At 40.8% G+C, this 12,564-nt stretch overlaps 1 protein-coding gene across 1 annotated transcript in view; it reads left to right on the plus strand.

Annotated features, from left to right (window-relative positions):
• Nucleotides 1-1,081: 1,081 nt before the first annotated feature.
• Nucleotides 1,082-12,564, plus strand: part of LOC139728463 (uncharacterized) — a 58,440-nt gene continuing 46,957 nt past the window's right edge. The window contains exon 1 of the mRNA XM_071639404.1: nt 1,082-1,216. Coding sequence (XP_071495505.1) covers nt 1,082-1,216 — 135 coding nt within the window. The remainder of the gene's footprint in view (nt 1,217-12,564) is intronic.

A 12,564-nucleotide genomic window follows, 5' to 3' on the forward strand; every position in this document is an offset into this window, starting at 1 on the left:
TAAGCGGTTGCTAATTATCTCGCAGAAAGTTAAAACCTGAATCTCTATCTCAACCAGAAATCTAATGTCATCTCCTTAACGGCGCGTGTGATGCGTAGATTTCCTTGCTACCCGTTTGTGATTTGCATTTCTGCTGTCGTGCTTTTCAAAATGTGTAGATTAAGTGGCAGTGATGCTGCATTCCGTACAATACCGTACCAACAACTACACTTCCATTACAGTCACCCCCCATTTATTACCGTTTGTTCCTTATATATTCTCTCAAAAGGTAGAGTATAGTACTTGCCACATTTGGTTTTGGTTTTGTGTTAATGCAGGTCTTTTATTTCTTGGGACATTTAACCAATGTATTTGGTATTTCGATAATTTTGCCCCCAGCCTGTTTTCCTATTATGCTTCAACGATCATGCGCGCCTTATACGTGCTTTACTACATGTATATGCTCGCGCTACTAATCAAATGGTAGGGGCATTTGATGTTGAAATAAATGTAAATGCCAATGAAGTAACAGGCGTGAAAGAAGTCATCGTGAGCCGAAAGCAGAGCCAAGCGCGCCAAATCGATCATCCCGAATGGTTTAGAGATTGCAGCATCAGGTCGGAGTCATCTGTCGTAATTTGTCGGCAAGCGCATTTTTGCTATTAAGGGAAAGTTGGAATGACGGCGGGATTATGTTTCGGTACGATGGCTTGACGAGTGGTCGGTGGTCGGACCGAAGGTGTTGGAAATGTATCCGACCTCAAAAGTGTAAGAATCGATAACGTGCATTGTATCTACGCTGTTGCTTTTGCAGTTGTTGCTCTTTCGTGCTGGTGGGGGGGGGGGGGAGGAGGAGGATGGAGGAGGTAGATGATGAGATGATGAAATGAGTCCTTTACAGGAATTTCCGACACAAACAACCAGGCAGAACCTGCAAAGAGAAAGAGGTAGATAGAGAGATAGATAGATAGATAGAGAGGGAGAGAGAGAGAGAGAGAGAGAGAGAGAGAGAGAAATCTGAACAAAAACCCCGAGTGCGCTCCCGCGAATGGAGGATAGATCGGCCAAACCGTGAGATGGATTTCGTTTCATTTTCGTCGCCATGGCAACGATGAACTCTGATACCAGGAGGAGAAGGGATGCAGATTGGATGCAGGGAGCGGCAATCCGTAACCTCTGGGACGCGGAATGTAATTCCAACACGAAGCGTGCCTACCTGCCACTGCTTCTCAGTGTTGTCTGTGTGAAATTCCTTGCTTTCACAGCTCATACTTTTCTTAGTTTTTCCTAGATAAATGAGCATAGCGAAAATAAACAGAAAGTTTCAACGGAAAAGGGGTAATAGTTATATTAGAATTAACAATTAAGCACGATTATTCGGGTAAAACATGGACTCGAGCATTATACGAATACTCTTCAGCGCTGTGTCTAGATTACCATTTTTATGTTTTTTTTAACCTTTTTTTTCCCATGCCCCGTCCTTTTTAGTTCTTCTTCTTCTTTCCTGCAGAAATCAAAGTTCTTTATTTCTTATGATCAAGCCAGCTTTCAAAGTTATGTTCATGTCGCAAATGACACGTGCAACTACTCCACCAAGATTCATTAATGTCAATTCACCCTTCATGATATGACAAATGTATAAGCAGAACAGAGCAAACATAGAGTGTGGCACACCAGCATAGATACCGCGTCACAGTTAATTGTTCATTTCTCTCACTGTTCAACATGTTCAAAGCCATCCAAAGTATTCGCTGTGCCTCAGTATCTTCATGATCCTCACATACAATCAATACGAACGTTCTTATTCTGCTCGAAACGTGGTCATGTAGGCCTACATACTAAAAAAGGCGCCATCGCAATAACGCTGCGTGAGACTACGTTATAATAAATGCACGTAAAAGCCTGCGCTCTATCTACAAGGAAACAACAATAACAACTTACAGTATACGTATCTCATAACCTGTGCCAGGTGGCTATCCAGCTGGCACGTGACACTTTCTACAGATCAAACTTTCAGCTAGTGTCAGAAATAGTTCTGTACTAATGGCGCATTACATTCGTCGTGACGTGTCATTTATCAAACGTCACTAATGTGACGAAATAAAGGCATAAGTGTAGAGCTAAGGACCTTAACAGAAATGCTTTCGTCTGTATTTCTACCATTGCGTGAATTACTTTGAATTGGCAGTCGCCTTTGGCGTAGAGTTTGAATTACTATAATATGCACTGTCTGTTGCATTTTTGAGATGTCACAGCAAGCATGGTCCCGTTCAATATTATCCGCCCATTACGCTCTCAGACGAGATCGGTAACCAGCTGCATGATGTGAGAACAGTACGCTTCCTTATGCATCCGTCATGACGAAATAATTGAGTGATTGTATGATACATTAAGCTCCTACTGTACCTCCACTGCTTCACCGCAATCGTATCTAATGTTAAAATTAGTTCATCAATGCCCGTGCTGCGGGCAACTGCAGCGACTAATGATACCTAATGACAGACGTTTACGAAGGTTATTGACCAGATGCCTTCTCCCATTCTCTATCTCCGTTTTTTTTTTTTACACTCCTCCTTTTCTGGGTGTTTTCCCGTTTTATTCAAATCATGTTTGTGTCGCTCCTGAATGTATCTGTTGTTTTCTCTTTTCTTCTTCTTCTTCTTTGTGGCGCTCAGTCTCAACGGATGCGTTCAGTCCCGATGTTCAAATCTTGCCAGAGGGAGTCCTATAGCATGTGTAGAGAGATAAAACTGAAAAGTTTCGATCAAAGACCATTACTGTAAACAGTGCCGAGCCACGAGCACTCGTGGATCAGAAAGCACCACACCGTGCCATGCCGTGTTGTACTAACTTTGTGAACTTCATAGTTATAAAAAGGTTACACTGTAAATGTGACAATGCAGGCTACTTTAGTTTACCATGAAATGGCATCGTACAGAAGGGATGGTTTTTACACGTTTTTGAGGTCGTCTTTTCTAACACAACAATAAATGGGTTAATCTGATTTGTACAGTGAAGAAACACGAATGATCATTATTCACAACGAGACATGAAAACTCGTCACATTGAGGACGAGTTAGGTGATACGCTTGTGGTCATCAGATGACGGTCATCTGCGATCGACAAAGAAAAGAATGTGATATAGGCACCTTGAAAATATATTGAGCGTGCATGCCAAACCGTTTCTGTAACCACTCGGCCACGGGTCATCCACGGAAATGGTAAGACAAAAAAAAAAAAAAAATACACACAACAATGTATAGATATAACAGGGGGAAAGTCAATGCCCACTCAACTATTAAACGTGGCCGTGTGAACATCTATTGCATTGCTAGACGGAAAAGCGGCCTTGTAACGACTGAGGTCGCTATGCCTTTTCTGGCAACTTGGGAAAAATACGTCCCGCAGACATAAAACCTATAATCGGCTGGTTTTTGATACCTTGCCTTTAATCACGCACGTGTGCAACCTTACGTCTCTGAGACGTCGCCTTTAACCTCTCAGTCATACGTCTCGACGAGAAAATATGAGGAACGTAAACTTATATGTGAAAGATGACTCAGGAATCGTTTCGTCCATCTTCCATTCTCATTTTCAGTTTTATGCTGCAAAATACTCAACCTGGTGAGAAGATAAAAAAAAAATAATAAAATGTATGATTACTGCAGCTTATTGTCTCAGCTACAACATACTTAAGTTTCAGAGGAAATCAAAATCAAGTGAGGTAAAGGTGCTCGAGCGTTATCGAGTCAATGCATGGATAAAAAACAAAAGTCCCCTTTCATAGACATAACGTACAATCTTCGCTGATTTCGATATCTCGCCTTTAACCATACCTTCTAGCATGATGACGTCATCAAATTAGAAAATAACGATATGGACTTGAAAGTTGTTCAATGTATAACATATTCATCGTACGTTGTCAGTTTGCTATTGACATGACGATCGATAAATGAACATGAGGCAGCTATTAATACCTGTATGAAATTATTATAGGCATGGTTATCAAATTCCCCTAAAATTTCCTTATAATTGCTTTATTTTTACACACAGTTAAGCTATCCCTTTAAACTCGTCACAGTTTAATTAGAATCATTAACATCATACATTAGTACCATATTCAGTTCCATAGCTGATCACGTTTGCTAATTAATTAAGATTAATTGTCTAGAATGTGTCATATGGCCAACCTGTATACACACGTACACACACACACAATGCTAAATGTATGTATCAAACCTCTGTAACACAACTTTGAACTAACTGTAGGAATTATCGCTGTACTTATCATCTATACTTTTTATCACTATCTGAAACTCCACAAAAACCACTAATTGACAAATAATCATCAATACAGAAGACTGACTTAAAGGAACAATTCAAATACCTTTTTTACAATGTATAGCTTGTTCCATGTATAAATCAGCACAAAGTAACCACGACTACATTGTGTTAATGAATTGATATGAACAAATTTCATTTTATTACAATATTTTAAATCAGTTTGAAAAGCCCAGCCTGCAAAATTTTGCAGCAGTCGAAGTAATGCAGTCTCCAACGCAAAACAAAGGGATACTAGGTGAGTGTGTGCGTATAGTTGTGTTTACATGCGAACGTGATTTCTACATGGACGAAGGTGTAGTACTCCATTGAAGAAAAAACAAATTAAAAAAATAATTATTTTCTTTCGTGCTCTTGTGAGGTTCGAACCCGTACGTGTGCAACCTCACGTTTCTGAGACGACGCCTCTAACCACTCAGCCATACGTCTCGACGAGAAAATTAGAGGAACGTAGATTTATGTACGTGAAAGATGAATCAGGAATCGTTTCGTCCACATTCTATTCTCATTTTCAGTTTTAAATTGCAAAATTGTCAACCTCATGAGGAGATTTCAAAGAATAAAATGCATGATTACTGCAGCTTATTGTCACAGCTACAACATACTTAAGTTACAGAGGAAATGAAACAAAATCAGCTGAGATAAAGGTGCTTAAACGTTGTTAAGTCAATGCATGGTTTAAAAAAAAACTCACCTCCCATAGACAATACACGTAAACTTGTCCGATTTTGCGTCTTTACCTTTAATCACAATTTAAGGTATGATGACGTCATCAAATATCAAAAGCATGATATGGACTTAAAAGGCAAATGTTCAAAGTACAACATATCTGAATTTGGGATAATATTAAGCTTAAACAACAGAGATACGAGTAAATGAATGACAGAAACAGTACCTCAAAAAAATTAATTCCACTTTTTTGATTTCAGATGATGATATGATGACGTCATGAGTTTTCCTGGCAATATTGGTACTTGAAACGTTATTTCCAATTCATATGCTTTTGTAATATGCAATAGAAATATAGGGTCAATGGACGATTTAAAGAGCTATGCCGAAATAAACAAAGACATGTTTTTTCACTATATTTGCAGAAAGACGCGCGCGCGGAATTTCAACTTTGACGCCAGTGCATTTCTTTGTTATAGGTCAACATCGATCGGAAATCAATGGATATTGTTACTCAAAGTATCAGGAATCCAAATCAGTCAAAAAAAAATGCATTTTCATGTTGCTTACGCCCTCTGCGCGCGAAATTGCGCGGACGGACGCGCACGCGAGAAAATGTTTGAAACGCTTAAAATTGTCTGAAACTTCGAGATTTCCCATTGGGAAGTCGTTTTGAGCCTTTTAAAATTTTGACGCGCGCAAACGCGCGCGTAATGAAGACCTGGGTAACTAGCGTTAAAAAGTAAGATAAAGCGTGACCTGAACTTTATGTCCACCGACAATGATACAGAAATGATATCCAGTTATGAAGTTATGATCGATCATGTGACAAGGTCCGAAAATCACAAAATGGCGCCTAGATGACGTCATAGATATGTTACTGTCATGAAAACCTTATTGTGGCTAGATTTTGTCATGAGACATGTTGACTGAAAATGTCATGTTATTCCGTAATGTCATTGTTGAGATATTGACGACACAAAATGTGGCAGAAAGAAAGAAGAATAAAAAAAAAGAGAAATTTTGACAATCACAATAGGTGATACGCTGATAGCGTATCACCTAACTAGGTGCGTCAGAAGGCCAATTAACAAGTAACTACGTTTACTTTGTCATTAACCTGTGTGCATATTCCTCCTCTTTTTCTGGTGAACCTTGAACATCTTCTTTTAAAAAGATCTACACGTCGCTCCCATGTCCGCAGAAAGCCACAAGGGCACCGAAGAGGGCAGGCTTTCAAAGGGGAACAGAACGCCCCTCGAACCGTGCCACTCAGTTACTCAGTGTCCAAACACGCTGCTCTATCTATACTGGCTTTGGAAGCAGCTATGTGATTGTCTATTCTTCTCCCTCTCCTTCTCCTCCTCCTTCCTCTTCTTTTTCTTCTTCTTATCCTCCTTTTCCTCCTCCTCCTCCTTCTCCTCCTCCTCTTCCTTCCATTCCAAAAGAGATCCAATTCAATGTGTGCAGAGAAGAAGACAATGTTAGTGTAGAATCCATCTTACGTGTTTAATGACATCGTTCGCTTGTTTCACATTGAATACGACGTTTTGTCTATGTACGTCTTGAATTTTCATCTTTCCTTATTCTTGCGACTGTTCTGTTACTGAGATTATCACGTGTTGCTGCTGTCTTCTCGTTATTGCTACTTATTCTTGGTCGCTCGATCTGTGTAGGCCCTACTTGGATGAATTGTCTGGTGAGGTTCCCGGGCGAGCTTGTGTGATGACTAGGCGAACGCGACAACGAGATAATCTACTGTCGACTGTAGATTTCTGGCCTATACTTCACTTTTCTTGCTACTGTCTTTTCCCTCTTTTGTTTTTTTCTATAAGTGGATAACCGAGGTGCATGTTTATGATGTGCGTATTATGTGCATCCATACACTCACAACCACGTTCAACTCAGCATTTTTAACCGCACACATTATGATTCACATGCGCAATATTGTTCAGACGCGGCGATGGAAAGGCACCTTTTATCCACGCCATAGGAATAGCCTATCCCACCCCCATTTTCTAGGAAATAAGAACATAATGATGTCGACAGTGTGAAGGCTTGTTGATGTTCATACAACTTGCACTTGATTTCATTCTCTTTGTCACGACCTCCAAACAACTCAGATACTTATAAATAGAATTTGATCTTTTTGTTTTGGCCTCGCATCAACAGCGTAGGCCTATCACACCTTATTTTCAATGTGCGAGCGGTTCGCTGCTCTACTCTACTCTACACATTTATTATCAATCGCAAGAAAATGCACTATTTTACTAGATCATAAAGGCCTAAATGATGCTTTCATTCGTCATCTATATTAGGCCTATGTTGTGGAAGGTTTGCAAAAGGCGTGTATCTTATTTGTGCATAAAATGCTTCTCCGTGTGGAAATGGGATGTAGGGGAAGGTAGGAAATGCGGATTAGATGTGAAAGGGGATTAGGTCGAAGTCTGATCGTTGAGAGCTTAAGGTGAAATCCTTTCAATCTAGGCGTCCTCGCCAATCCTCGAGCTAAAAAAAAGGCTGCATTCATCTATCTATATCCACTGTCAAATTTCCGAGTCCGCTTTTCGTATTCCTGCGGAATTGGATTCTCTCTTGTATACTTGTACCTGTAAATACCGAGCCAGCTTTGAAAGCTTTGTTGCTGTTCATTTTCTTCTTGTTTTTTGTTCTCCTCCCCCTTCCCTCCTCCTCGTTCCTTTTTTTTTTCCTTTCTCGTATTCCTTTACTTCTTCTTGTTTCTCTCGATGCACCACTTCCAGGGAAATACAAGGGTATACTGTCAAGCAGACTGTCATAAATAATGTATTAATTCACGAAGTCCTCCGTCTTTCAACGAGATATCAGGGAAAAAACCCCAACTAAATTTGAAAACGAATTGTAGTCCTGACGGAAAAACCGTATAATATAATGTGCGTTTGTATGTGTGTCTGTCTGTATGTATATATCATCAAGTTACCAAGGGATTGGAGATAGATAAAGATAGAAAAAACACATACTTTGTAATTATCATTTTTATCATTTTTTTTTCATTGATGCAGAAATTATACATTCGATTAACAATAAAATCCACTCTTCCTTTATAAAAGCTAACTGATGAACATCTACGATTAATACTTCATGTCTCGATCCCAGTAAAACATTCCAAATACACACTCCTAAAATGCAAACATATATTAAAAGACACAAACGCCATCTTGAAACGATATCTGCCTGCCCGCGTATATCAGTCGCGAACCGAAACTAATGACACTGTCATGCGGGAGATTCTTATCTAGAACATCTTCTCCTCTAGGTTACGACAATGATTCTCTGATGTCTTTGGTGTGGTGAGCGGCGATACTGGACGCCGTCCGTGACTGCTGCTAATGGAGTTGGCGTTGTATGTCGCGTTACCGCATCGTCGTCGAATTTGACAGACCGGTTTCCGATTTTTTTTTTTTCCGTTGGGAAAAAGAAAAAAAAAGCGAAACAGTTAGATAGAGACAAAGATAGAGAGAAAGAGATAGACGGATAGACAAAATGTGAGAGAAAGAGGGAGAGATAGCCTTGCAATGAGTTTATACAAAATGATCCGGGTGCAAGTCACGAGCTCGACACCCACGAGTTATACAGCCCACGAGTCATACAGCCCACGAGTTATACAGCCCACGAGTCATACAGCCCACGAGTCATACAACCCACGAGTTATACAGCCCACGAGTCATGCAGTCCACGAGTCATACAACCCACAAGTAAGTCACTAAAGTGAACCACGCCCATGATCTATACGGTCCGCCAGCTGGACAAATATGGGCGATGAACAAATATGGGCGATGAACTGGACAAATATGGGCGATGAACTCGACACTGGGCCCACGAGCTCAACATTACATCGCGGGCTTAATGTACGTAGTGTCGAGCTCATGGGCCTCATTTTCCTCGTGTCTATAGGTCATGGGCCTGGGTGGCTTTTTGTCTAGATAGTGCATGGTACTGTTTTAGCTCGTGGGCTGTATGACTGGTGGGTTGTATGATTTGTAGGTGAATGACTCATGGACTTTTTTTTTTTTTTGCAGTGGCTAGCTCGTGGGCCGTATGACTCGTGGGTGTCGGTCTCGTGGGATGACCCCAATCATCCGATGACATTACGCTCTGCGGCATAACGTACATCATGCATCAATGCATCAACTGAAGGAAATCTTGTCATTTTTTTTCTCTTCATGTCGATATGACAAGCAGAGTGGAATTGAATGGCCTAAAATGCCACAAAACACAAAATAATTATCCAAACATCTTGATGTCTGCCCCATGATGAGTGAGCAAATTTAAAAATGAATACCGTAGCAAACTAGATTAACTATTGAGGTTTACATTTAACATAAGTAGCCGCCGCAAGATTGGCTACAACACTCCCCCCCCCCCCCCCACCGACACACACTAACACACAATCACGCACGCACAAACAAAATGTCCCTTGCTCACAGGAGCTAGTATATGTACAGTTACTACCAACCTTTATCCGAATCCCACACAACCCACTCCACCACTTGCGAATCGGGGAGTATACATTACGCCTGATGGGCCGCGGCGTGACATACATAGTTTGCGGATGTCACCATCGTCGCAACTACTGTATAAAATGGGCTTCAAAAGCGACCCGGTCGGTGCATTTTACTATCAAGCGAGCTGTCGTGTTCAGTTGTGCACCCCATCCTCCGAAATCAAAAAGAAAAAAAAAGAATAAGAGAGAATCACACCCCTCCCCTCCCCCCCCCCCCCACCGAATTACGATAAGGTTCCTGAAGTCACGGAGACCCACGATTGACTAATCGATCCGCGGGGCGGGTTAGGGCGGTCTAAGTTGAGAGATCACCGTAATACAAGACAAATTCGCCCCCTGACCAACGGAACAAGATCTAACTGAGAGTGATGGTAACAGATCTCTACCGGTAGCTTCTCCTCATTAAACCATTGCTTACGGGACCCTGGTATAGGTCATGTACAACGTCTGTGCGCGTGCAGATTCCACAACTTCGCTGGTAAAGGCTTTTGCAGGGAGTTCAGCAAGGCGTAATCTATAGCGTCAAAAAAAGCGAAGGTAGTACCGGTTGAATCGACATACAAACCTTTATCTCCTATTAAAGTAGTAGGAAAAATGGACACAAACCAAGGCAAAACGAAAAAGAAATGAAAAAGGCAAACTTCGTCGCTAGAAGCCAGTGGCGTAATAGATATTTCAAGCACAATAAAACAATTGTTGTTCTGAGTTCCTCAATTATCATGTTTAGCAAGTTGTGTTGTGTATATCAAAAAAAAAATCAAACTTGAAATTCATTGGACGAAGAAACCACCACAGGGCCCTGTGTCATGAAGCTGTTCGTAAAGTTACGAACAACTTACGAGCGACTGGTGATCAGTTCTGATGTGCTACGTGCTATACTTATCAGAATGTCCATAATTCAGCACAAGAACTGATCACCAGTCACTCGTAAGTCGTTCGTAACTTTACGAGCAGCTTTATGAAACACCCCCCCCCCCCCTAGGTTGACTTCATGAAGCACTTGTACTGAAAGCGGCCACTCGTGAATACGCCGTGCCTTTTCTGTACACGTTAGCCAGTGTGTTAGGATGACGCAAAACGTCGTCTGCACAAACATTAATACAAAGGTTAAGGTGCACCATGGCAAGCAACCCCACACCTATTAAGTAAGGGTTGGTAACACAAACTATTTATTGATGATATTCAGTGCGTACAAACAAACCCATAAACGCACACACACACACACACATTGGCATAGTATCATGTCTGTTTGTGTGTGTGTGTGTGTGTGTGTGTGTCTCTTTGTTTGTTTTTGTCTCTATGTTTGCTGTTTTCAGACAAAATGGTAAGAGCATTTTGGGGATTTTTTTTTTTTTGACTAGGAAGAAGCTTGAAAGCAAGAGAATAATATTAAAGAGAGGGTGAAGGTTGACGTGTGAATATGTCTCCGTCTGCAAATGCAATTTGTAACATCGCAACTGCTGATCTAATTGAACAAACATGTCGGAAAAGGAACCACGGGACTCGAACCTGTCATCATCGGCAGTAGATGACAGGTTCGAGTCCCGCGGTTCCTTTTTTTTTGCCGACATGTTTGTTAAATTATTATAGATCAGCAGTCATGGCAGTTGCAATCTTACAAATATCATTTGTAAAGGGAGACTACACAATTGAAGAAAAGTCACATCTCAAACAAGAAGCTATTTTTCTATATCCTTCTGCTTTATCATCGCGCAATATTAATTTCTCTGTTGTTTGTTTTTGTTTTTCAACTTAACCACTATCGGCACGTCACAAGTGCGTCGTTTCATAATGTTCAAACGCCTGTAGCTTATTATGACGTCGCACATTGTATCTACGATAAAATTTATCTCTACAAGAGGGAACAACACGTTGCAGGCGAACAGAGCAAAATGAATAAGCGCTTTATGCCTCGGGGTAGGTCGCATGTTTTGAGTGCAGCACTATGCCATCTTTTATTCCTCATCCTCTCTCTCTCTCTCTCTCTTTCTCTCTCTCTCTCTCTCTCTCTCTCTCTCTCTCTCATACATCCGCAGTGTTATATTCTTTCTATGTAATTTATCACTCCATCTCGATATAATAAGATAGGTATAAAACAAATCTCCAAAATAAGAGAAAGACAGAAACAAATGGTATTTCCTTCTTTCTGCAAATGCCTTGTGATGATGGAGTGTTAATTTTTGAGAAGATGTTCATACGAACGGCATACTTGTATGTTCAGCATTCAGTGGTTGATAATTGTTCTGCTCACTTGTCCCTAACAACTGCCTAATACAATAAATGTATATTCAACCCCGACTCTACATTCCTCGAGCAAGATGGTGTACTAACGCTTGGCCAAGGGACAACGATTAGGTTTAGTGTGTTCGCGCGGGCGCACGGACGTGTGTGTGTGTGTGGGGGGGGGGGGTACAACTTCTTTCATCAATAACGAACAAGTAGTGTTCCGTACGGCGCCTTTTTCTCGCTGCAGGGCAACAGGTATGGGACTAATACGGAGGGACCATGTTCAGTGTCTCGCTTGTTAGTTGTTTGTTACTCACCATTAGTGAATTATCTCGTCACAGATCATTTACATCAGTCGTCTTCTGTAGACAGCGTTGTAACCCGGTTTTACTCGGTTATTTCTCTATAACACGCTCTTTCATTATCTCCTGTCTTTCATTCTATCTTGTCATATTCTTCTTCTCGTTATCTTTAATCTCTCTCTCTCTCTCTCTCTCTTTTTATATGCTCATATTGTAGAGAGAGGAAGGGGAAGAGAGAGAACGAGATATTTAGATGTGGGTTTTTTAATCTTTTAAAAAATATATCATTTTGAATAAGATCCAAAAACCTTCAATGGTAGGCGTTTGTTTTATCATTATGATCTCGATGGATAGGTGAAATGCATGATGGCGGGAATATGGTACATGACGATGTGTTACATAATGTGTCCTCCTTGGTATATAAATCTGCATAGCTGCGTACATACATTATTCATTAGCGTATACAATTATTATCTTCTGCACGTAGCGGAAAATTCGGATTTG

Source organism: Diadema antillarum, unplaced genomic scaffold, assembly GCF_040938485.1.
Source record: "Diadema antillarum isolate AM-2024a unplaced genomic scaffold, OU_Dant_1.0 seq00000181_RagTag, whole genome shotgun sequence".
Lineage (NCBI taxonomy): Eukaryota > Metazoa > Echinodermata > Echinoidea > Diadematoida > Diadematidae > Diadema > Diadema antillarum.